General features: G+C 34.6%; 2 protein-coding genes and 1 pseudogene across 3 annotated transcripts; 1 reads left to right on the top strand and 2 right to left on the bottom strand.

The window, feature by feature from the left end:
• The first annotated feature begins 6,306 nt into the window (after positions 1-6,306).
• Positions 6,307-7,957, top strand: LOC139871117 (heat shock cognate 70 kDa protein-like; annotated as a pseudogene).
• A 430-nt stretch (positions 7,958-8,387) lies between these two features.
• On the bottom strand, positions 8,388-13,330 carry LOC139872549 (uncharacterized). Of its 2 annotated transcripts, none has more exons than XM_071860441.1 (9): positions 13,135-13,330; positions 12,147-12,351; positions 11,310-11,467; positions 11,078-11,223; positions 10,855-10,932; positions 10,675-10,767; positions 10,265-10,426; positions 9,550-9,644; positions 8,388-8,898 (listed from the first exon to the last, which is right to left on the bottom strand). In XM_071860441.1, exons 1-9 carry the CDS (start codon positions 13,238-13,240, stop codon positions 8,574-8,576), a joined length of 1,368 nt encoding a protein of 455 aa, XP_071716542.1. In that variant the 5' UTR covers positions 13,241-13,330; the 3' UTR covers positions 8,388-8,573. The 2 variants fall into 2 exon arrangements, with proteins under 2 accessions (XP_071716542.1, XP_071716543.1); XM_071860442.1 differs by having other exon boundaries at positions 10,855-10,917.
• A 1,025-nt stretch (positions 13,331-14,355) lies between these two features.
• Positions 14,356-21,730, bottom strand: LOC139871823 (beta-xylosidase/alpha-L-arabinofuranosidase 2-like). Its single transcript, XM_071859567.1, has 7 exons — positions 21,263-21,730; positions 17,674-17,961; positions 17,129-17,298; positions 16,936-17,033; positions 16,512-16,862; positions 15,485-15,895; positions 14,356-15,033 (listed from the first exon to the last, which is right to left on the bottom strand). The coding sequence occupies exons 1-7, from the start codon at positions 21,674-21,676 to the stop codon at positions 14,462-14,464; spliced, it is 2,304 nt and encodes a 767-aa protein (XP_071715668.1). The 5' UTR covers positions 21,677-21,730; the 3' UTR covers positions 14,356-14,461.
• Positions 21,731-22,454: the final 724 nt, after the last annotated feature.

The following is a 22,454-nucleotide window of genomic DNA, read 5'->3' as shown; positions in this document are numbered from 1 at the left end:
ATCGTCCCATCACAACTTGCCTTCTTCACGTAACATGCTAGACCCATACCTCGTCTTCTTCTCGGGAGGACACTCCGCGGTACGGAACGCCCCCTCGATATCGGAAATCCAACAAGTGCTTTTCAATGGATCCCTCACCCCATTAAACATCGGAGGTTGAGTATCCTTGAAATTTTTGTAGTGGAAGTCCCGTCTTCCTTCACCTCCTTCACCACGAGGATAAATGTTTCTAGCTTCAAGAGCCTCATCGACAGTGGCCTTCATTCGTTCATTAATTAAATCGGTTATTTGCTCGTCAACCGATTCCTTGAAAACCTTTCTCACGCTAACAAGAAAATCCTCCTTGTAGTTCTTCAAGATGGCCTCAACTTTGGCCGTGAAATCGGGGTCCTCGCTTGTACCACCGATATCATTATCGTGTCCGTTTCTCGTCTTCATTCTATAAAACGGAAAGGGTTAAACCATGAACGAAAGGCATAACACGTAAGTATATACATGCGTACCACACTACCCCATCTTGCTCAACAATCGTCGTACATTACTCGTTTGACACGATTCGCACCCGTAACAACAGTAGCTAATCGTTGTTACGCGAGCACATCGCATTAACTTGCTAGTACAACGTCCGTCTTGCTTGATGATTGCTAAACACAACACAAAATAATTAGCACAAGGTTAGTTCACATAAACCAAAGCACTAACAATTCCCGATTAGACCCAAAATCCTACAAGTCCCGCATAAAGCGCTCACACAATAAAGTCTAAGTCTAGGCACCTATCTCGAGTCGCCTAAATCCCTTAGACCATGCTCTGATACCACTTGAAACATCCCAACCCGTATTCCATACGATAAATTTTTTTTTATATAATACACATTTACGCGCCAATTAAATATGCAAACCATTCCACAATTTCCATTTAAACGTACGACAATTTAAATGTTTACAAAAAGGCACGAAGGCCATTAATTAAGTTTAATACAAGTTCGACCTACTACAATGATAGTTTATAACCCAAACGACACTCGAGCATGGTTTGGGGCTAAACTACCCAAAACGTTAGGCCACTTCAAAAGCTATCCCAAAAGCACCCCCTGTCAACACAAACGGGAGACAACTAGTCCAACCGTATGCCCTTACCCTTGTCCAAGCTGGAACCTATAAAATGGTAAACAACGAGAGGGTAAGCAATGCTTAGTGAGTGCAACAATTATACATACATATATATAACCTATCCATTTGCAATCACAATACCAAATACCTCATACGAACTTGTAACTCAAATAGCATGTCAACATACCCATAACACTAACAAGTCGTACATTATCACACCACTTCATTAGCATATACTCAACTCAATATATATTATATGCTAAACAAAACAACAATCTCAATATGGTTAACCAACATCGCTATGGTGCTACCGGCTCGTGGCTCACACCATACGCGTTTGAGTCATACTCGTTTATAGTGCTACCGGCTCGTGGTTCAAACTCGATGCTACCGGCTCGTGGTTCACATCTTAGTTTATAGTGCTACCGGCTCATGGTTCACACTCGATGCTACCGGCTCGTGGTTCACATCCTAACCCACACATGTTATGGCACTACCGGCTCGGTGGTTCATACCATAAAATTCACAAATAAATACGCTATATACACATAGGTATAATTACTCCACTCACCTTGTCACAAGGATGATGATTTAGCACTTCCGAGCTTCAACGCAATGTACCTAAATCATTAAGTGCACATTCAATTTCACAACTAGTGGGATTAACCACAATACTCCCACTTGAGCATTTAATGACCCAATTTGCATTAAATGACTCAACTACACACAACCGCCCATAAATGGCCAAGACTCGACTTTAATCACTAAGGCTAGTGAATTAAAGTCTACTAACTTCAATTAACACAAAACTTAGGGTAATCCATACCCATTTCATCTAATTAGGTCAACTAGTACATTTTGACCCATTTTATATTACTTAGACTCACAATCAAGTCAAACTTATACATTAACACTTCTTTCATTAATCTTAAAGTGCATTAGTGACTAACAACACCATTTGACACTTACAACCTCAAATCATAATGCCAAAACCCTAGATTGTGGCTATTAGGGTTTCATTACAACAACACAACCCAAATTCACCCATTTTACCCTCAAATGGGTCACACAAATCTCTAGTAACCAAAACCCTAGCCATTAACCAATTAAAACTTAAAACATAAAGTTAGAACTTACCAAGACTATCCTCTTGTAGCTAACAACAAGGAGAACAACTTTAATTCTTGCTCCTAGGTTTGATTCACAAATCTTCACCTTCAAATCTCAAGATTAAACTAAGTTGGTTTTGTGTTTTGGGAGAGAAAATGGAAAGAAAAGATAAAAGGAAAATGAATTAAATGGATATGTGGTGGAGATTTAATGCTCCAATTAGATTCACATGTCAATTTACCATTTTGCCCCTTAAAATCTCTTAAAATGAGCTAAGTCCGGAATCTGTCCAGCAGAAATGTCGCGGCGCGACCCAATTCTCGCGGCGCCGCGTATAAAAGGAAAAAAGACCCTTCTTAACTCAACTTCTGATCGAGATTTCCTTTGTTTGTCGCGTCGCGGCCCAGATCGCCGCGGCGCGGCATTAGCCTAAGCCTGAACAGTTTGACAATCTAAAACACATTTTGATTTCATTTGATTCGTACACCTAAATCCCGCTTCCTACATTCGCCTAACCTTCAACAATAGTCTCACAAGACTTAACACTATCAAAGCCCATGTATAAACTTGTATGCGCACACATTATCAAGTACATATTTATATATATCTACACATACATCTATACAATTACGCATAATCTAGCGAGTTACAAACGTACAAATGATTAAGTATGTACCTTTCAATATGTGCGGAAAAAACGGGATGTTACAATCTCGTTTTTAGAAGGCAACCGAGACTAGATGTTCATCTCCTGAGATTTCTCGGTCAATGGGGTCAAACTTAGTCAAAGCCACGATTTCTCGGATTTTCTTGCTAATTTGTAAGATTTTCTTGTAAAACTCATAATTTCTAAGATTTTTTTCGCTCATTTCTCGTATATTTTTGTAAAATCTCTTAAAAACGTATATAAATATACATATATTTATGTTTGTATGTATATTTTTTATTAAAAAAACTATAAATTCAACGTCCGAGATCTCCCCGAGATTATTCCGAGATGCCGAGATCTCCCTAAAAAAGTTCAAACGAGATCTCCCCGAGATCCGAATTCTTCAACCTTGCCTATACGTAATCCCGATGTAATGATGACATGTGATGGTGTAATATAATGACGAGATGTCGACAAAATTTAACTACAACGACGATGTAATGGGAAATTGTACGACGAAATATATGAAAATTTTAACCACAAATATATATATATATATATATATATATATATATATATATATATATATATATATATATATATATGTGTGTGTGTGTGTGTGTGTGTGTGTGTGTGTGTGTGTGTGTGTGTGTGTGTGTGTGTGCGGGCGCGCGCGCGCGTGTGTGTATATATATATATATAATATTTATATTACTGATTATTTAGAATAATATATAATTATATAATTTTGAATATAATTAGTTTAAAATAATTTTAAAAATATTTAATTTATATTTATATATTATTTATATTTTATACGAAGTATATCTTTAATTTTTATTATTTAAAATTAATTTATAATTAGTTAGCTCTATCCCGACGACATGTCGTCGGGATAGAAGGTACAATAAATTTTCGTTTCCCTCCAGCTAATTTTCGTTTCCCTCCGGATGGAAATTTAATTCATTAAATTTTTTATCCAGACGACATGTCGTCGGGAAAGGTTCGCCGGGAAAAGAACTGGAATCAAATCCCCTTCTGTGCCTTCTGCTACTTCACTTTTTAGAAACTAAATCCCACAAAATTCCTCTTAAGCACACCGACGGTTTTCAACAAAATTAGAAGATTTCTTCATTGTTTTAGCTTTCCCAACCAATTTCTCCTCAAACCCGCTCAAAGGTATGATTTATCTATCTCTTTCTTTTCTTTTCCTTTTTTATTTTCGAGATATTGTTACTCAATCTGATTTTTTTTTGGATTTAAGGTTTTAATCCGGATGCTTTAACTCTTTTCTTGCGATTTTGTGATGATTTGTGAAGTTAGGGTTTGAGTTTAGTTAATTTATTATAGATTAAAGTTAAGGTTTGTGTTTAATTGTTAGATTTACGATGTTAGGTTTTTATTTAGTTAATTTATTAAAGATTAAAGTTAGAGTTGGTGTTTAATTGTTAGATTTGTGAAGTTAGGGTTTGTGTTTAGTTAATTTGTTAAAAGTGTTGGTTAATTTGATAAAAGATTGTTAGTTAGTATTTGTTAAAATATTGGTAGTTGTCATATGAACATTCAATTAAGTAATTATCATCATCATTATCATCATGTTAGGAATTCGTAAAGCTTCTGCTCACGGTAAAATGGGATTGGATATGCCTTCGACATGAACTCAAAATCAACTTCTTGAAAGACAGGTACATTCTTCTTTGCTTTGTAGACTTCACAAATCTGTCTTATTTGGTTTGAAAATTTCTTGTTCATATTAGACTAGAATGTAATATTGTTAGATTTGCTGTATCTATGATTGTCTAAAGTCCAAACCTATCGTCTAACTTTTTTATAGATTCCCTTTAGTTATTCTTTGACACATGTTGTTTACTAAGATATTTCAAGAGTAGCAATGTCGACTACTCTGAAGGGGATATAATCTAGCAAATATGGCAATGTTGACTATATACTTAAGAACACAATGACTTTGATAAATGTTTATATCCAGTCATATAAATGTTGACTATATACTTAAGAACACAATGACTTTGATAAATGTTTATATCCAGTCATATAAACGTTAAGTATAAAAACATAGCTAAAAAAAGAAATGGTGAATAGATAACTCATTTTGCCATTTTTCTCAACTCGTGGTTAGAGAGACAACTTCTCTTATATTCTAGGGTAGAGCAAGTATTGTCTACATCTCACCTCCCCCATACCTCGCATGTGCGAGATTGGGTATTGTTGTTGTTGTTGTTGTATTGGTAGTTGTCATATGAATGATGTAGTATTTGAAAACGCTGTTGTTGACAGTAGAGGTGTGTTGATCGTATGACTTCATTATCAACTTCTTTATTTATGAATATAACCAAGTAACTTGGGACATTGTAAAAAATTTAGTTTGGCAATAATATAGGAACGAGAGAAGTAACATTTTTGTATAAAATAATGAGTTTGACAACAAGGTCAAGTGCATTATCTGAAGAGATGAATTTTGGGCATAACTGTTTTTCCCATTTCTACCATTCACGTGGAGATTTTCTCAACATCCATTGTATTTGTGAGTTTGATATTTGGAGTTATCTCTTCTCCTTTTATAATTATTTTGAGTGCTTGATGCCCTAACTCATTTCTAAATACGTTGCTCAATTAAGAAGACTCGGAAAAGGACATGGTAAACATGTTAATAACTTGATTGTTAATTATTATGTTTTCGAGTTCATAAATATAAAATAGATATGCTTTGTTTTGATCGTTTTTAATGTTTATTCATTTGTTGCAGGGAGATGCAGTTACAATAATGATGTTTATACAATAGTTTGACTAAGATGGTTATTAGTTACACTAATAGTTAATAAAGATGCGGCTTGTTAGTTTGTACTCTTGAAATAGAATGCTATAAAGATGCAGCTTATTAGCTACACTAAATGTTACTCCGTATTGTTTAGGATTGTATTAGAATTTTGAACGATTTGTAATCTTTTGAATGATGTTAATATTTGTGATGTTATATTAAATGTTTATCATTTATTTATTTATATTTATTATATTATGGTATGTCTTTTGTTTTGAACATCTGGGCAGAAATTGTATTTTGTGTGACCAATTCGGTTGGACAGCAGCTGTTTTGAAGCTGCTGTAAAAAAAATTAATACAGGCTTTCTAGACGACATGTCGTCGCAAAAGGGTCGTCGCAAAAGGTGACTTTGACCAAAAATGTCAAAATCAGTCAACAATTGACTTTTTCATGTCTGACGACATGTCGTCGCAAAAAGTCGTCGCGAAAGGAGCCACTTAATCTTTGACTGTGTCAGTCAAAGTGGGCCCCACAGTCGTCGGGATAGACGCAAAATAGGCGTCGGGAAAACCTTTTCGCGACGAGGCTTTAGGGACGACACAAAAGCGACGACATGTCGTCGGAATAGGGCTTTCCAGACGACATGTCGTCGCAAAATGTTGTCTGGAAAGGGCTCATTTGTTGTAGTGATTGGAAGAAGTTTCAATGATCCCCAGGTGCAAGAAGACTTAAAGTTGTGGCCTTTTAAGGTTACAGGAGGGTTAGGCGACACACCTACAATTGCCGTCTCATACAAAGGTCAAAAAGAAGGAATTTTCTGCTGAAGAAATTTCGTCAATGATTCTTGCAAAGATGAAAGAAAGTGCCGAGGCTTATCTTGGATCTGATGTCAAAAATGCTGTGATAACTGTCCCTGCTTATTTTAATGATTCACAACGTCAGGCTACTAAAGATGCAGGCATGATTGCTGGATTAAACGTTGTTCGTATGATCAATGAGCCAACAGCAGCTGCAATTGCGTATGGTTTAAATAATAAGTCTTCTATTCATGGGAAGATAAATGTGCTCGTGTTTGATTTGGGTGGTGGTACTTTTGATGTTTCCGTAATGACCGTTGAGAGAGGTGATATTTTTGAGGTGAAAGCTGTTGCTGGTGACACTCATTTAGGAGGTGAGGATTTCGATAACCGAATGGTGGAACATTGTGTTGAGGAATTCAAAAGAAAATCGAATATGGATTTAACGGGTAATGAAAAAGCATTGGGGAGGTTGAGATTCGCTTGTGAGAAGGCTAAAAGGATTCTTTCGTCTACTACTCAAACATCAATCGATTTGGATTGTTTACACGAGGGGACTGATTTTTCTATGAAATTTTCTAGAGCGAAATTTGAAGAGCTGAATAGTAGCTTCTTTAAAAAGTGCATAAATACTGTTGAGAATTGTTTAAACGATGCAAAGATGGAGAAGTCGTGTGTAGATGAGATAATTCTCGTTGGTGGGTCAACTAGGATACCGAAAGTCCAACAAATGTTGCATGACGTTTTTGACGGTAAGCAGCTATGCAAAACTGTGAACCCTGATGAAGCTGTTGCGTATGGTGCAGCCGTTATGGCTGCAAAGTTAAGTGGTACGGGTAATTAAAGTGCTCAAAATGTGGTGTTATCAGATGTAACTCCTTTATCGCTTGGTTTTAATACACTGGGAACAAAATTTTCTATTTTGATTCCACGAAACACACCATTTCCTACAAGTAATGCTCATATTTTCCGTACGACCGTTGACAACCAAATTTCCGCAAGTATTGACATATATCAAGGCGAAAGATCGAAATCTACAGATAATCACTTTTTGGGCAAGTTAAGAATTGAAGGAATACCACCTGCTCCTAAAGGAGTCTCTAATGGTAAGGTATACTTTGAGATAGATGCTAATGGTATCCTTACTGTTACTGCTGGGATAGAAGCTACTGGTAAGACGGAGAAAATTACAATAAACAATGAACGAAGAAGGCTATCTAATGACGATATTGAGAAGATGATAAGAGAGGCAGAGGAGTACAAATATGACGACATTGAGTTCAAGAAGAAAGCGGATGCTCATAATGAATTAGAAGATTACTTATACCAGATGAGGAATAAACTCAACGATGGCAAAGTTAAGATGAAGGTGTCGGCTAAGAAGTTGAAGGATATGGAGAAAGCGATTGTTGATACAACCAAGTGGCTTAAGGACAACCATGATGCCCCTTTGTCTGAGCTTGAACTCAAGATGGTTCACCTAAAGTTTGTTTGCAAACTACTGATTTAGCTTTAGATTATTTTTATTAAACATTGAGAACATTTAGGCTTTTGTTTATTGTTTGGTATGACATGGTTTTACCGTTTATGGTTTTGTTTCATGAAGGTTTGGATTGGATTGGATTGGTAGCTTTCTGTTTTCTTGAGTTTCTGTTATGTCATTTGATATTTATTGAGCAGATTTGGTTTATTAGTGATGACTAAACTCTACTGTACAGTATACACCCACTGATTATGGACAGAGTAAGACAATCCTGCTAATTGCAAAGGCGGTTTAAAATTTAAACTACATCATTTAGATAGTGTCATAATGATTCAGTCACAGTAGTCAACATTTAAGCATTACAAATTCTTGACACTACATAACGTAAACGCATAAGGTTTTTCATGTTCAAATTCAGATGTATGTGACGTAAGCATTACAGTAGTATAATAGCATCAAGTCATCAACATTCCATCAAAATACACATCTTTAATTTATAGTCAATGTGTCAAGTCCAATGGAACTAGAACAAATAGCAGTTACAAATTTCTACAATCACAATGAAACTTGAATAGAATAAGCTTACTAAGAATGTATACAACAAACTGTTGGCATTAATTTCCTTAACTACAGCCACGGCTAATCAAGACCATGGAAGCCAACTTTGTTTTCTTGTTTCAGTGTCTTTCTTGGGACGTAAAGTGAGTTTATCCGTGTTAGCGACAGCCCAGCTATTGAAATCTGCTGACCGTACAAGACTTTCTAGTGCTTTCTTGGTTGACTTTTTTGTGAACTCGTCCCATTCTTCTTTCGAGTAGTGTTTTCTTTCAGTTGTGTCGTGGAAGGTAGAGACGAATGTGTTTGAATCTGATAGCTTGTGAAATTTAGGTTTATCTTCGTAAGAGTCTTCAACGGGTGAATAAACAGGTTTACTTACGCGCTTTCCCTTGTTCTTTCTAAAAGACATTCTGGATATAGAAAATGAAATAACATTAAATGCTCTATGCTAATTAGTTCATACGTTTATCGGCTAACTACCATTATAACAAATATATACAAGCAGGCGTTCATATACTTTAACTGCAGGCAATTCAAACTATATTTTCATAATAATGGTCGTCTCAGACTCTCAGGTTATATTTCATCTCTAAGGATTCAAACAAGCAAAATAAAAATAGCTTGAAAGGAAACAAGTTACACTGGTTAAACGGATTAGATATTGTTCGATGTGTAAATAATATGCATAATACTCCTAAATCATTTTAACAGAAAGAAAAATAATTTGCTTGTTAAAGAATTATATAAGTTTAAAACCAGAGTTGACATGTTAAAACATATATAAAATTTACAAGTCAGAAATAATAAGTGTCAACCCAATCAGAACTGTTAGGAAAGTGACCTGCCTCACCAGTCCATTTCGCCACCTCGAATTTGACAAACATTAATGAGTCAACCTATTTAATTAAAGTCAAAACACTTATGTGTATTATTAGACATCATTATCATTATATTAAATCAAAACCATTGATTATAAAATGGAAGTCTGACTTAAAAATCAAGTATGTATAAGATTATATTAGCTATGGTTGATAAATAATACGAGTAGCATACAGACTTACTTGCTGTGAACATTTATGATGAACCCCTTCAATGCTAGTGGAATGACAACTCCTCCTATCAACGCTCCGACTGCTAATAAAGGATCCACCGAACTCTGGTATTTTTGGGTAAAGAGTTTTACCCGGTAAATATTATTTATTTAAAATAAATAATATAGAAAATTAAAAAATAAACAAACATTTGAATACATCTACGCAAAACATATAATGTTATTACCATCGCGTCTTTTTCACTTGCACACCTCAACAAACACAAGTCAGATTAAAACTTTCAAAACCATCTAAGATTTAAATTACTCTCTGCAAATTTCAATTCAAAAAAGAGAAAGCTAATACCATATTTAAGTTTTAAAACTCTGTTGAATTAATTGCAAAACAAAAAAACAAAAAAAAAAATATTCCTTTTTTAATATCAACTTTCCTTATGAAGTTGTGATGTGGTCCAGCGGTTGGTGGCCTGCCTCCTTTAGGGGAGGTCAGGAATTCGACTCCCGTTGGCTACATATTAATTTTGGTATTACTGTTATTCATGGCAACAGTTAGTTATAAATATGGAATTGATTTATATATGGAATGCTTAAACGTAGCCCTAAGGGCTACGTTTATCCCTTTCCTTATTTTAATAAAAATAAATAAATGAGGTAAAATACTTGCTAAATACTTGGTAATATCTGAAATTTCACCTAATACTATAAAAGAAAAGATCTAAAGGTACCTGAAGAATCATACTAGCGGCCAGAATTCGGAAAGACCATGCAACAAAGTGAGCCACACCACTATCAATCGATCCGTCTTCTGTAAGGACAAGTTTACGAACAGCCCAGAAGCCTAACCACGCTCCAGTTAAACCAACAAAAGCTAGTAGGAATACTGCTAGCTGCAGATAAACCCTTTAAAATATTATATGCTTCTTGTATCATAATCATTACATAAAAAAGTAAATGTTATAATATGTCAACTTATGCACTGATTTCTTCAAACCATAAGCCCACTAAGGCAAGCTAAAAAAAGAACCGCACAAAAGTTAAAAGGATGTAAATCATTCCAATCAAATGCAAACACGCACCAACTTTAATATATTCTTTTGAAAAAAAAGAAGAAGAAAACAATATTAAACTTACATACAGGACTGTACGCATCTTCACCAATTCCCATCTCAGCAAGTAGTGAGCGCAATAAAGTTGGTACATAGCTAAACAGAAAGGATCCAACTCCAACCTAAACATGTACCAATTTTACAAAAAGTTAAACTACGCAAGTGTAACTGAAAAAACTAACTGAACAAAAGATTAATACAACACTCACAATGGATCCATATAGAAATAATCCAAGTGAACTCTTTCGACCAGTTGGGAGAATCTTCATTCCCTGCATTACAGAAAACTATCACATTCAACAAAAGTCATCCAACTATACTTGAAGCATTCTCTGAGCCAAACAATAAATTAAATAATATTCACTTGAACAATTTTAAAACCTAGATTGAACATTTAGCAAGTCAATTCAAATAGAAGACTGTTTGCTTAACCTGAAATAAGATAACCAGCACAACCAGCATAACCCCTAATGTCATTGCACCACCATAATAGACTGCTAAAGAGTTGCTCAAAAATGATGCAAATGTCATCAGTAGTATTCCCAGTACCAGAAATATAACCCGATACAAATATCTTTCTACAAATATTTAGTTCAGAGTCAGCATAACAACATGAAGAAGGTTTACTTAATTCCTTAAGAAAATAATAATATGAACATCTAACCTTCATTCAGTTCGACCTCAACAGTTCCTACTGGAAAGCCCACAATCCGTACATCCAATAGCTTGTGATCAAAAGGAGACATGGATCTGACCCATGACCCTTTGGTAAGTTTTTCCCACTGACCGTTAGGGCACATCCCAACCCCAAGTGATGCATTCCTACAAGTCAAACATTGACATAATAAAAGTTTTAAATACTTTCACATTCGTGTAGATTTGTTACCTGGCAAACGGGTTGGGTTGGGTTAGGTTGGTTTGGGTAACGGGTCAAAACGGTTTTGGGTTGAAATGGGTCATGGGTCAAATGGGTCAGATTTTTTAAACGGGTCCAAATGGGTTAGGTTGGGTAATGGGTTGAAATAGGTCATAGGTAAAATGGGTCCAAACGGTCTATATACTTTTTATATTTATGGTTACGTTTTACATTTATATTTACGTTTTACATTTATATTTTAACATTTGATTTTTACATTTATGATTACGTTTGACGGATGAAAGGTGTTATGATCATTATGCTCGACTCATTTGACCCATTCACAAGAACCATTTTTCTCGAGCTTTGGGAATTGATACCCACTTGACATGTTCTTTTATATTTAGTATAAGACCCAATAGGTTGGAGGAAAATCCATTGAACCTTTTTTTAAGTTTTTGCTTACATTGTCAGACCTAAATTTTTTCAAGACCCATTTGACCCTAAAGCTTGACCCAATTGATCCAAATTTGAGAGTATGGGCCTCAATTGCCAGGCATAACGCATATAAAACAGGATTGACGTGTCCTCATGATCGTTATCTAGTTGTAAATCACTTTTAACTCATTAAAAATTACAGCTCACCTATGAAAACAAACACTTATGTTTGCATAATGACCAGTAGAAACCTTTACTTTCACCGAAGAGAAGAAGCTAGTGAGATTGCTGATTCTCGACAAGCCATTAATTTCTACTCGTTCGCAAACCACTTGAGATCCAGGTCTTGAACCTGGAGACTTTTCCACTACTAAATTTGGAGATACCTGCAACGAAGCATACTCCGCAACAGCTACAAATGAAGAAAGATAATATTAAACAAACAATTTCACTAAAAGAACAATTTCATTTCACATTTTCAAACAATTTTACTGAAGTTTTATAAACAAGTTCTACCATATGACTAGAAAATAGTATCTTTGTTTCTACATCATGATGAAGATCATGTAATATAAGTCAACTAGTAACGTAAAAAAACACTTCTGTGTATGCTTTTTGTTAAGACTAAATGGTTTGCACTTTATAATGTACACTTACGACAAGTTTATTGTGTAGGTTCCAAAAAGTTAGATAAGTATCAACGATCTGGATATAATTTAATCTTAAAATTAATATATCATTTAAACATATAAATAAATCAATGAGGTGTACGCCTTCGAGTACACTTTCAGGCTATAAACCCATTTTAGGTAAATGGGTCAAAATTGCCAGCTTTAAGTTTGTAATACATGAATTTGTTATTTTAGCTTGCAGCAACGAGAGTTGCAGCAACAATTGTTGCAGCCAACGACAAATTTGGGGGAAAAATCAACCTATAGGTAGCAAAACCTTATGCTGTTTAAAAACCTAATTTTTAAACCCTAATTCAACTAAAATTAAAAGACATGGAGATAAACACTTGAAATCCATAAGTAATAGGTTCCTAATCTAAAAAAATGACTGAAATTTTGTACAGTTTTGATCCTGATTCCTAGTTATTATAAAGAGAAGTGTATATTTAAGGGGAATACGTACGGGAATATTATAATAATATGTACATATAGTGAAAGTTCGAAAATGGAAAAAGATAACTTACATAGAGAAGGTAACTCGCCGGAGATAACGAAACAGACGGAATTCAAGATGGCTAGAAGGAGGAGGGTGGCCGGAAGTCGAACGAAGGTGGCCGGATCCCCGGCCATGATGGTGTTTTGGTACGATTAGAGAGCAAATTGAAAACCAGAACGCGGGCTGTGGTTGCCTTCCCGTTATTGACCAATTTACCAAACCCCTTTTCTAATGTAGTACAGTTAGTAGATATAGATAGTAGATATAGATAGTAGAAATAGAAAAAAAGAAAAATCTTAATGAAAAAAGAAAAAGAAAAAAGAAATAAAGAATAGTAATATCAATCAATGTTGTAAACGACGTCAGTTGTTCAGCTGTGTCAATACACGTTGTGGCGTTTGATGACTAGCCCGTCTCGACCTCATCCCATCTTCTAATAAATCGGTCAACGGTCAAAAGTCATGTCAAATGCGGAAAAAGTCGAGTTAACGCCGGTCAAAAGTCAAAAATTCGGTTAAAAGAGGTCAAAAATCGATCAAATATGACGTAGTTTAGTGCACAACCTAAAAACATACGTATCGATTATATATTATTTATAAAGTGTCAATGAAGTGTACAACATTTTACTGACAATCTTAAATGTTGTTCGAAAAATCGATAACAATATTACTCGATAAAAAAAACAATATTGCTATTTAAATTTAACTTTCTTATTTTCATTTAGTAATAAATAAATAGTGATATTTAGTCGTATATGTAGTGTTGAAAAAGTCGGCCGACTTGACCGACGCGTCGTTTTCTAGGCATGGTTGACGCGTCATGGCTAAAAAAGCGGTCAACGGTACAAATTCGGTCAAATTCGGTCAAAGGTGGTCAAAGTCAGTCAAAGTAAAAAAAAATTATATTTATATTTTGTTTTATTGTTAATAATTGATAATTGAATTGATAATTGATAGTTGTTAATGTTTATTGTAAATATAGTTTATATTTTAAAATTTCGATTTGTATATAATATTATATATAAAAATATATTTAATAAAACTATATTAAAAAGTCAACGTAGGTCAACGTCCGACGTGTTTCCGTTGCGTCCCCGTCTCGACCGACTTGTCCCTCCAAGATCCCGACCGACGCGTTCCCGACTCGCGTCTTTTACAACCTTGCGTATATGTATACTCACAATAATAAAATGAAATAATGAAAACCTTGTTATTACCAAACCTATTTTATTAAATAAATAAAAATTGCATCTTGCGATGACTTTTAATTCATTTTCTTGACGAATTTTGCCAACAAACAACACACCCACTAAAAAAAGTCTTTTGCTTGTGGGAAATTACAAAAACACCCCCGCATCATATCCTTACATTTAAGGAGTGTTTCAAGTTTCCCACATGAAGAATATGTTGACCCAATGCAACTTTCCTATTACCAACTTCATCAACCAAACTCAAATCCTTACAAACATCCACATTAAAACTAACCACATTTTGTTCTCTTGATGCCAACTTCACCTTTTGAAACCCCAACAAATGCTTTTGTGGTGCGCCATGAACCGAAGGCGGTGACGAAAACAAGAACACAGTGTGGCTCCCACCCATTGCTCCACTATTTGTCACCCTTAAATGAATGTTAAATGCTAAATTCTTGCATGTTTCTTCAACTGTGTCAATTGATTTGCAAGCAGATGATCGACAAACGTGTCCTTCTTGTAGTGGCACGGATACTAGCTTTGGTGCTTGAATTAAGTGGTGATTAAACTCAGAGTAACTTAGCCCATCACCAAATGTGTAAACTGTGTCGCCTGTGTAGAACCGGTAGGTTCGACCTGGGTAGCCTGTGGCTGGGTCTGATCTCATGTTCATGTTGGTCATGTTCACCTTTTGTGTATAGGATTCTGGGTACCATGACATTGGTAGTCTTCCACCTGATATAGTAACATACAACATGAATAATGAACTTTTAGGATAAAGTACTTATGCATTCATTAACTGTGAATACAAAATATTATATAAAAAAATGAGCCCTCGAGCTAGAATAATTTTATTGAAGGGGGCAAGAATTCTGTTTTTTCTTTCTTATCTATCTTTTTTGGGGCCAAAACTAAAATAATGTCACAAATAAGCTTCAAAATTTCCTTTTTACAAATATTGAAATTTATTGAAGGGGCATCTGCCCCCCCTTCCTCCTAGTGGATCTGCCTCTGAGTATGGGTAAAGGCTTAACCCGATAATAGGCCTTAATTTGACCTGTTTTGACTCATATTTAAAAGTACCCATTTTGACCTGTTACTACATCTAGCATTGTATTTTACTTTGCAGAATATTTATAAAAAAAAAAAAGAAAAAAAAAAAGAAAGAAAAAAAGAAGAAGCTTACTTGGGTTATACAGCCCAAAAATGATATCAGCAAGCGCAGCACCACCTGCTTCACCAGGGAACCCGACCCATAAAATGCTGGTGATTTTTGGGTCATCTTTAGCAAACTGGACATCCATTCCTCCACCCGACATTATAACAAGAATCACCGGGCCTTTAGATACACTCGCAACCTCTTTAATCAAAAGGTTTTGTTGACCAGGAAGAGTAATATCAATTCGGTCTCGACTTTCGGCCTCTATAGACTGATCAGTACCCATTACTAGAACCACAGCATCAGCAGCAGCTGCAACTTTTTTAGCTTCATCGACTTGCGCAGTACCACACCCTACATTCGTACACCCTGCCTGGTATACGGTTGCCACTGTGGCTGTTAGTCCTTGAAGTGGAGTTGTATACTTGCAAGGGGTACCTGCATTTACAAAAAAAAAAAAAAAAAAAAAAAAAAAAAGTTAAGAATTTTGCAGAAACAAATCTAGAGAAAATTTGGGCCAGGTACTTGTGAATGGTTTGATTCGGGTTGTGTTAATCTCAAACGGGTCAAATAAGGAAATAGCTGAATAAACAGGCCAAACTAGTTGGTTATCATCCAAAGTGTATATTTAATGTATAAATAGCTTATTGAAACTACTCTCTCATCCAGTATAGGTGTCATGTTTTGACTTTCAGTCTTTCTTTCTCAACTTTGACTTTACATGTTTTTGTTTGTGCTATGTAATACTTGATGAAAATTATACCAATGAAAATAAATATAAAACCTCATCTATTCATACAATTTTTATCAAATATTATATAACAAACAAAAATATTTTAAGTCAAAGTTGAAAAATAAAAACTTTCAGAAGCAAAAACAGGACACTTATAATTAGACGGAGGGAGTATTACTGTAACAATATGGTTTTTTCTAATCACAGTTTACTACATAGAATAGAAGCAGTTATGGCCCAAACCAACTTGATCCGATTTTGACTTAAACTAAAAAAATTTACTCTGTATTAACCTGCCATAATACTAGTCGGGAAATTTACCTTCATAGTTTCCGATCATGGTTTTTGTGACGTTGGCATTAGGCCCAATCACGGCTAATGACTTGATCGCAGCTGGAGAAAGTGGCAACGATCCAGCAGTATTCTTAAGCAGCACAATCCCTTGTCGTGCTGCTTCGCGCGCTAGCTCCTGGTTAGCCGGAGTGCACACGTCTTTCGGGCCTAGTTTACCATATAAATGGTTTCTTGGGTTACCATCAAAGAACCCGAGTCTCATAAGTGTTGCAAAGTTGTTAGAAACAGCCCGATCGACCTCCGTTTCTTTCACCAGCCCTGCTTTAATCGCAGCTTCCGTATGTTGGCCTAAAAAGTTCCCACAATTGAGATCCAACCCTGCATTTTTTTCAAACACTCAGTAAACCAACTTTACGCAGCGTATTATGTATAACGAGACAATTCACATTACCTGCATTTAATGCATCAGCTGCAACTTTTTCAGGTGTTGTTTCCCAGTGCTGTGAGTTGAGCATCACGTCTAGCGAATCACAATCCGAACTTATATATCTGCACAAACAACAGTCTTGTGTAAATGTTTAAGAATACACAATTTTAATTTTATGCAAGTATTATATGCAAGTTAAATCATTTTTTATTTTTACCCGTTTAATTTCCATTCGCCACGAATAACTCCGGTTAGAAGATCCTGATCACCGCAAGTCGGCTTTCCGTTCACTTGATTGTAAGAACACATAACGCTTGCTACATTGCCATCCAAAACACAGCTCTTGAATGGTGGTTGATAAGTATCATCCATATCTTGTTTAGTAACCTTAAACAAACAAAAACTGTTTAACTATTTATTATAATGTACTTGTATCGCAAGTTCTTTTAGAGGTGGCAAAATGGGTTGTGTAATGGGTCAAAAATGGATAACTTCTTGATACATGTACAGTTCTTCGAAAACACTTTTTGCCCAAAACTATATAATATGTTATAAACCAATTGTATGTCAAATATTGTTAGAGAAGCTAAATTATTTTAATCTATTCTGCTCGCAAAGCTGGTAGTCAACCTGGGATTAGTCGGTTCGCAAAGCGAGTCAGATACCCGAACTGACCCATGGAATAAACCCGAAACAACCGATACATGGGGTTGAATTGTAACCTCTAATCTGTATCATTTTTAGGTATGAAAATATATGTACCACGGCGTTAAAATGGTATCTATCAATGCCTTTCCAGTTATCCACATCATATGCTGTGTAATGTTTGCAACAAGCCCCAACTTTAAGCCGATCTTTATCACCATCATCGCTCTCTTGTAAGCCTTGAACGTACGCCGCTCCATATTTACTTGTTAGGAACGGGTCCTCACCCGGGGTTTCTTGACCTCGACCCCACCTCGGATCACGGAAAATATTTATATTTGGTGACCAATATGTTAGTCCTGCCAAACCAACATTGTACATTGCTCTAGCTTCAGTAGAAACCACCTATATTCATTAAAGAATAACTAACTTTAGATTAAACTTAAAGTTGCTATAGTTAATGGGTGTACCCTTATATGTCTGCATAATGTAACAGAATCATAAATGAACTAAAGGCAGTCCAGGTACTTTATCATACTTGTAAAAATGTATATATAAATATGGAAACTTCTAATGTTAGTCTCTTTTATATTTTTACCACCTTTCTATTATTCCCATATCCAAAATAGTGTATAATCTTTATTACACAATGCTAAAGTCATAAAACACCTTACAACCATGCAAATAGCAGTTAGACTTTTGAAATCAAGATTTTTTTTATAGTCATTTAATTCATGTCCTTTTTGAATACTGAGTCATCTAAAATGAGTAGATATCTTATCGAGAACATGATGAATGTTTCGGAAGAGGATACTGATTGCTGCTCATGTTGCTCTTCCTGCGCGTCATCGGATTCGGAATCATAGTCTAATTAGCTGTCGTGTCGTGTTCTTTAATATCCTCGTGATTGTGTGTTTCATATAGCTTCGTGTTGGTGTTGTTGTTTGTTTGTGCGTTTTTTGGTGCGGTCGCTTGTAGCCTCATGTCTTGTCTAGCTCCTTGCTAGTTTGTTTCGTGTTCTTTTTATTTTAATAAAACTTACTTGTCTTTCAAAAAAAAAAAAAATGAGTAGAGAGTCATTTAAATGGTATTGTAGGACAATTCATTTAGTTTTCATTGAATAATTAGTTAGGTTGTACTTAAATTCACCAAGTACTTTATGTAAATTCATCTTTAAGCAATCTTTTATTGTTAATTCATTACAATACATCTTGAATCATTTTAACAACTACATAATTTCATGTTGTATTTGCAATGTGATATAACAGATTACTTCTTGAATTGACAATTAATAAAATATAATATAATTCAGATGTAGTGGTTGCTAACTCTTAGCAGGCTGGAGCCTGAAATAACTTATCCTTTTGCAATTTCTATGAAAAAGACTGATACCCATTATATTAAAAAGAAGAATATCCCTTTTGCAATCTAGATTTATTGATTGATTGGTTATAAATAATATATTCCTAAAAGCAATCAAATACAGAAAATATATCAAATAAAGGTAAATATATGGCTAACTTAATAAAGGAGATACAAGAAACTGATCCCTTACACTATCAAACAACAATAATTAGTTTATTGCTAATTTGCATGTTTAGTTACTTTTTTGGGCAAAATCCATAAAAAGGTAACATATTATACCATTTTTCCTATTTTCGGTAATATATTTCGTTTCGATATAAAAAAAGGAGTCCTTTTTCTAAAGTTAATCAAATAAAGGGGTGTCGTTAACTTTCTCTGTTAAGCTGTATCATGTGTCATACATGTGAGGGTATTTTCGTCTTTTCACATAAAGCTTCAAGCACACAAACAAATCCAAAATCAGATTTAGTTCATATTCATCTTTGTTCTTCATCTTCTTCAAATGAAATTTGAGGGTTTTTGATTTTGTTAAGTAAAACGAGTTCTGAGACCAGATTTAAACTCCTAAACATTATTATAATTCTCGTCAACAATCAGATCCGTTTAACAATTGCAGAATTTTCTCAGATCTGAGGTCAAACTTTATGCTCATATGGTCAACAAATCAATTGAGACGAATCTGTGAGTTTCAGTTATTAATATTGGTTGTCGAGTGTTAGTATATTAATATCGAGCAACTTTCGTGCTAAAATCACCAACTGAAGTGGCCTGAATCACGAATTACGATTTGAAGTTCATGAAGAAAACCCTTACTGTTCATCATCGATTATGAAGGTTGGTGCTGTTTTGATCCTCAATCGTTCACATAGAGTGTTAATCGATGCTTCAGGAATACATTACGACTGATTTCAGGCGTCAATCCAAACAATTGATACGTTTGGCAAATCTCATGATGAACAGAGTTGGTTGCCATTGTTTTGTGTTGAAGGTTAGAATTGAACCTAGGCTGAAAAGAAATGGCAGCAAGTGATAAACTTTGGAATCTTTAGATATGGTGCTAGATACAAACTCGAATGACGAGTTTAAATTGGCAGTGAAAAAAATTACTTTGAATTGTAGGGACAAAAGCAATTGATTCTAAGAATATCTTGTATAGCCAAGCAACAATAATAACGAAGTGGTGGCATAAAGGAATATTTGTGTGAGAAGGATTATAGTTTAATAATAATAATAAGATTTATGTGTTGGTGTTTAAATTTGTCAAAAAATCTCAATTTTTTTTTTTTTTTGAAGAACATGAAGAACAATTGAACAAATATGAATATGAACTGAATCTGATTCTATGTGTACTTGAAGCTTTATGCAAAAAGACAAAAATACCCTCACATGTATGGCACATGATACAGTTTAACAGAGAAAGTTAACGACACCCCTTTATTTGTTTAACTTTAGAAAAAGGACTCCTTTTTTTATATTGAAACGAAATAGATTACCGAAAATAGGAAAAATGGTATAATATGTTACCTTTTTATGGATTTTGACCTACTTTTTTTGATAATAATATCTTTCATCAAAAGCATTTTGGTTTTTGATAACTTCAATGAAACACTTTTTTCTTTATATTATTAGATATTTAAATAATATAGGTATACCCAACTCAAGTTCTTGAAATCCAAAGCAAAAAACACAAACCTTGTTTACCCAAACTGTTTTTTGAGATCCGACATACAGGATAAGTCAATAGTGGTTCAATACTATAATGTTACCAAAGTAACATTATAAATTTATCATGCAACAGTTTTACTAGTAACATACAAAAAGATTATTACAGTTTTAAATAAAGTGTAAATAAGCCTTGCTACTCGCTAGCTGGACCTCGACTCGTTATAAGTACGATTTGAGCTGAGTCTAAACGAGTCGGAGTCCGAGCAAACATATTTCGGAACTTGTTTATTGACAAGTTCGAGCTCGAGTTTCTTACATCAAACTCGAACAAGCTCACATTCCTAAGCCAACATTTCATTTACATACATTAATTATTATTACTCGTAATATTTTTACCAAATAAAACCATATAATAATAACTATCATACATACACATATATAAACGAGTCGAAATCGAACTTGTATAATTTCAAACAAGCTGAGCTCGAGGTTGGACTATTTACGTTTTAAACGGGCTGAGCTTGAGCTTGAGCTCGACGCAACTCGTTTACACCACTAGTTTTAATTGTTATATATAACAAAATTTCTTAACGAACATTTTTTAGGATTATTATTAGCAAATTTGATGCCAATTGTGTAATAAATTATCATTTAAGTAATGTTGTAATGCACATACCTTTCCAATGGCTTTAAACAAAGTTACATTGAATGAGGCAGCTGTGAGGATGACTTGAGGGAAGCTAGTGGCTCCCGGGACCAGCCCGGAGAAATGGGTTCCCGGGCCCACATAAGAAACACCGTGCAACGCTTCCGACCACCACTCATATTTCGGTATACCCAGCCGGTCAATGCTACCGGCATTATCAACTAAATTCACAATCTTTTCTTGCAATGTGAGTCTTTTAACTAAATCATCAACTCTAGTTTTAACATTTAATGAAGGGTCACAAAAAGAATAGTTCTTTAAACCCGTGTTCTTGTGGATATCGCAGGCGAAAACCGGGTTATTTTGGGCTGAAACATTGGTTAAAAAGATTTTGATGAATAAAAGAATGGCAAAAACAGAGGATGCTCTGTTTTTGGATGTCATTTTTTGGTGTGAAGGAAATGTGAGTTTGGACCTATTTTATAGGGATTGGGGTTTGAAATACACGTTGTTTTGTAGTAACCCGTGATTATTTATTCGAGTACATAAAGACGATGAGTGTGTGTATTTGTGTGTGTTTAAGTGTGTGTGTGTGTGTGTGTGTGTGTTTGTGTGTGTAAGAGATGGATCGAATCAAGTTGGAGGGCTTTTTTAAAGGAAAAGACATACGCCCGTGAAGTTTATTTTTTTCCTTGAAATAAGTTACAACATTGGTCCCTTGAAAGTAAAATTGAGTTTTTAGTACTTTTCAAAAACCTAAGATTTGCTTTTACAAAAACGTTGAAGATTATAATTATAAATTAATATGCTTGTACTATAATTACCATAATGGCTATCAAATTATCTAATTATGAATAAGTAAAAACATATAATTGTTATAAAATATCTAGATTGGATGTTAATTTTATTATTATTATATTTCTTGCATAGTAATATTTTATGCTATAAATAGACATGTATGGTAGCCATTTAAGGTGTACAATTTCTCTTGAAATATCAATATCAATATTTCTTCTCTCATTCTTCTCTCTTTTTCTCTCTTTGTTCTTATAACCATTAAAGGTAGTTATAAGCCTACTGAATTATAACACGTTATCAGCACGAAGTGCTCTGTATAATCAAGGTTTATCTAAGCAAGCACACGTCACTAATCTAGGTAAGAAATTGTTTAACTTTTATTAACTCCACTAACATTTATATTTATGTTATTTAAGTTATATAT

This window comes from Rutidosis leptorrhynchoides, chromosome 10 (assembly GCF_046630445.1).
Source record: "Rutidosis leptorrhynchoides isolate AG116_Rl617_1_P2 chromosome 10, CSIRO_AGI_Rlap_v1, whole genome shotgun sequence".
Classification (NCBI taxonomy): Eukaryota; Viridiplantae; Streptophyta; class Magnoliopsida; order Asterales; family Asteraceae; genus Rutidosis; species Rutidosis leptorrhynchoides.
This window is presented reverse-complemented; position numbering and strand designations above follow the sequence as displayed.

Bases quoted from the DNA above. Each gene is read 5' to 3' on its own strand.
- LOC139872549 (XM_071860441.1), bottom strand. From the start codon at position 13,240: ATGGCCGGGGATCCGGCCACCTTCGTTCGACTTCCGGCCACCCTCCTC. The intron at 11,224-11,309 runs GTTAGATGTTCA...AAATATTTGTAG, and splicing joins TGAGGTCGAACTGAATGAAG to AAAGATATTTGTATCGGGTT. The intron at 10,427-10,674 runs GTATGTAAGTTT...GTTTATCTGCAG, and splicing joins GTGAAGATGCGTACAGTCCT to CTAGCAGTATTCCTACTAGC.
- LOC139871823 (XM_071859567.1), bottom strand. From the start codon at position 21,676: ATGACATCCAAAAACAGAGCATCCTCTGTTTTTGCCATTCTTTTATTC. The intron at 17,299-17,673 runs GTACATATATTT...TGTTTGTTTAAG, and splicing joins GATACCATTTTAACGCCGTG to GTTACTAAACAAGATATGGA. The intron at 17,034-17,128 runs GTAAAAATAAAA...TTGTTTGTGCAG, and splicing joins GGCGAATGGAAATTAAACGG to ATATATAAGTTCGGATTGTG.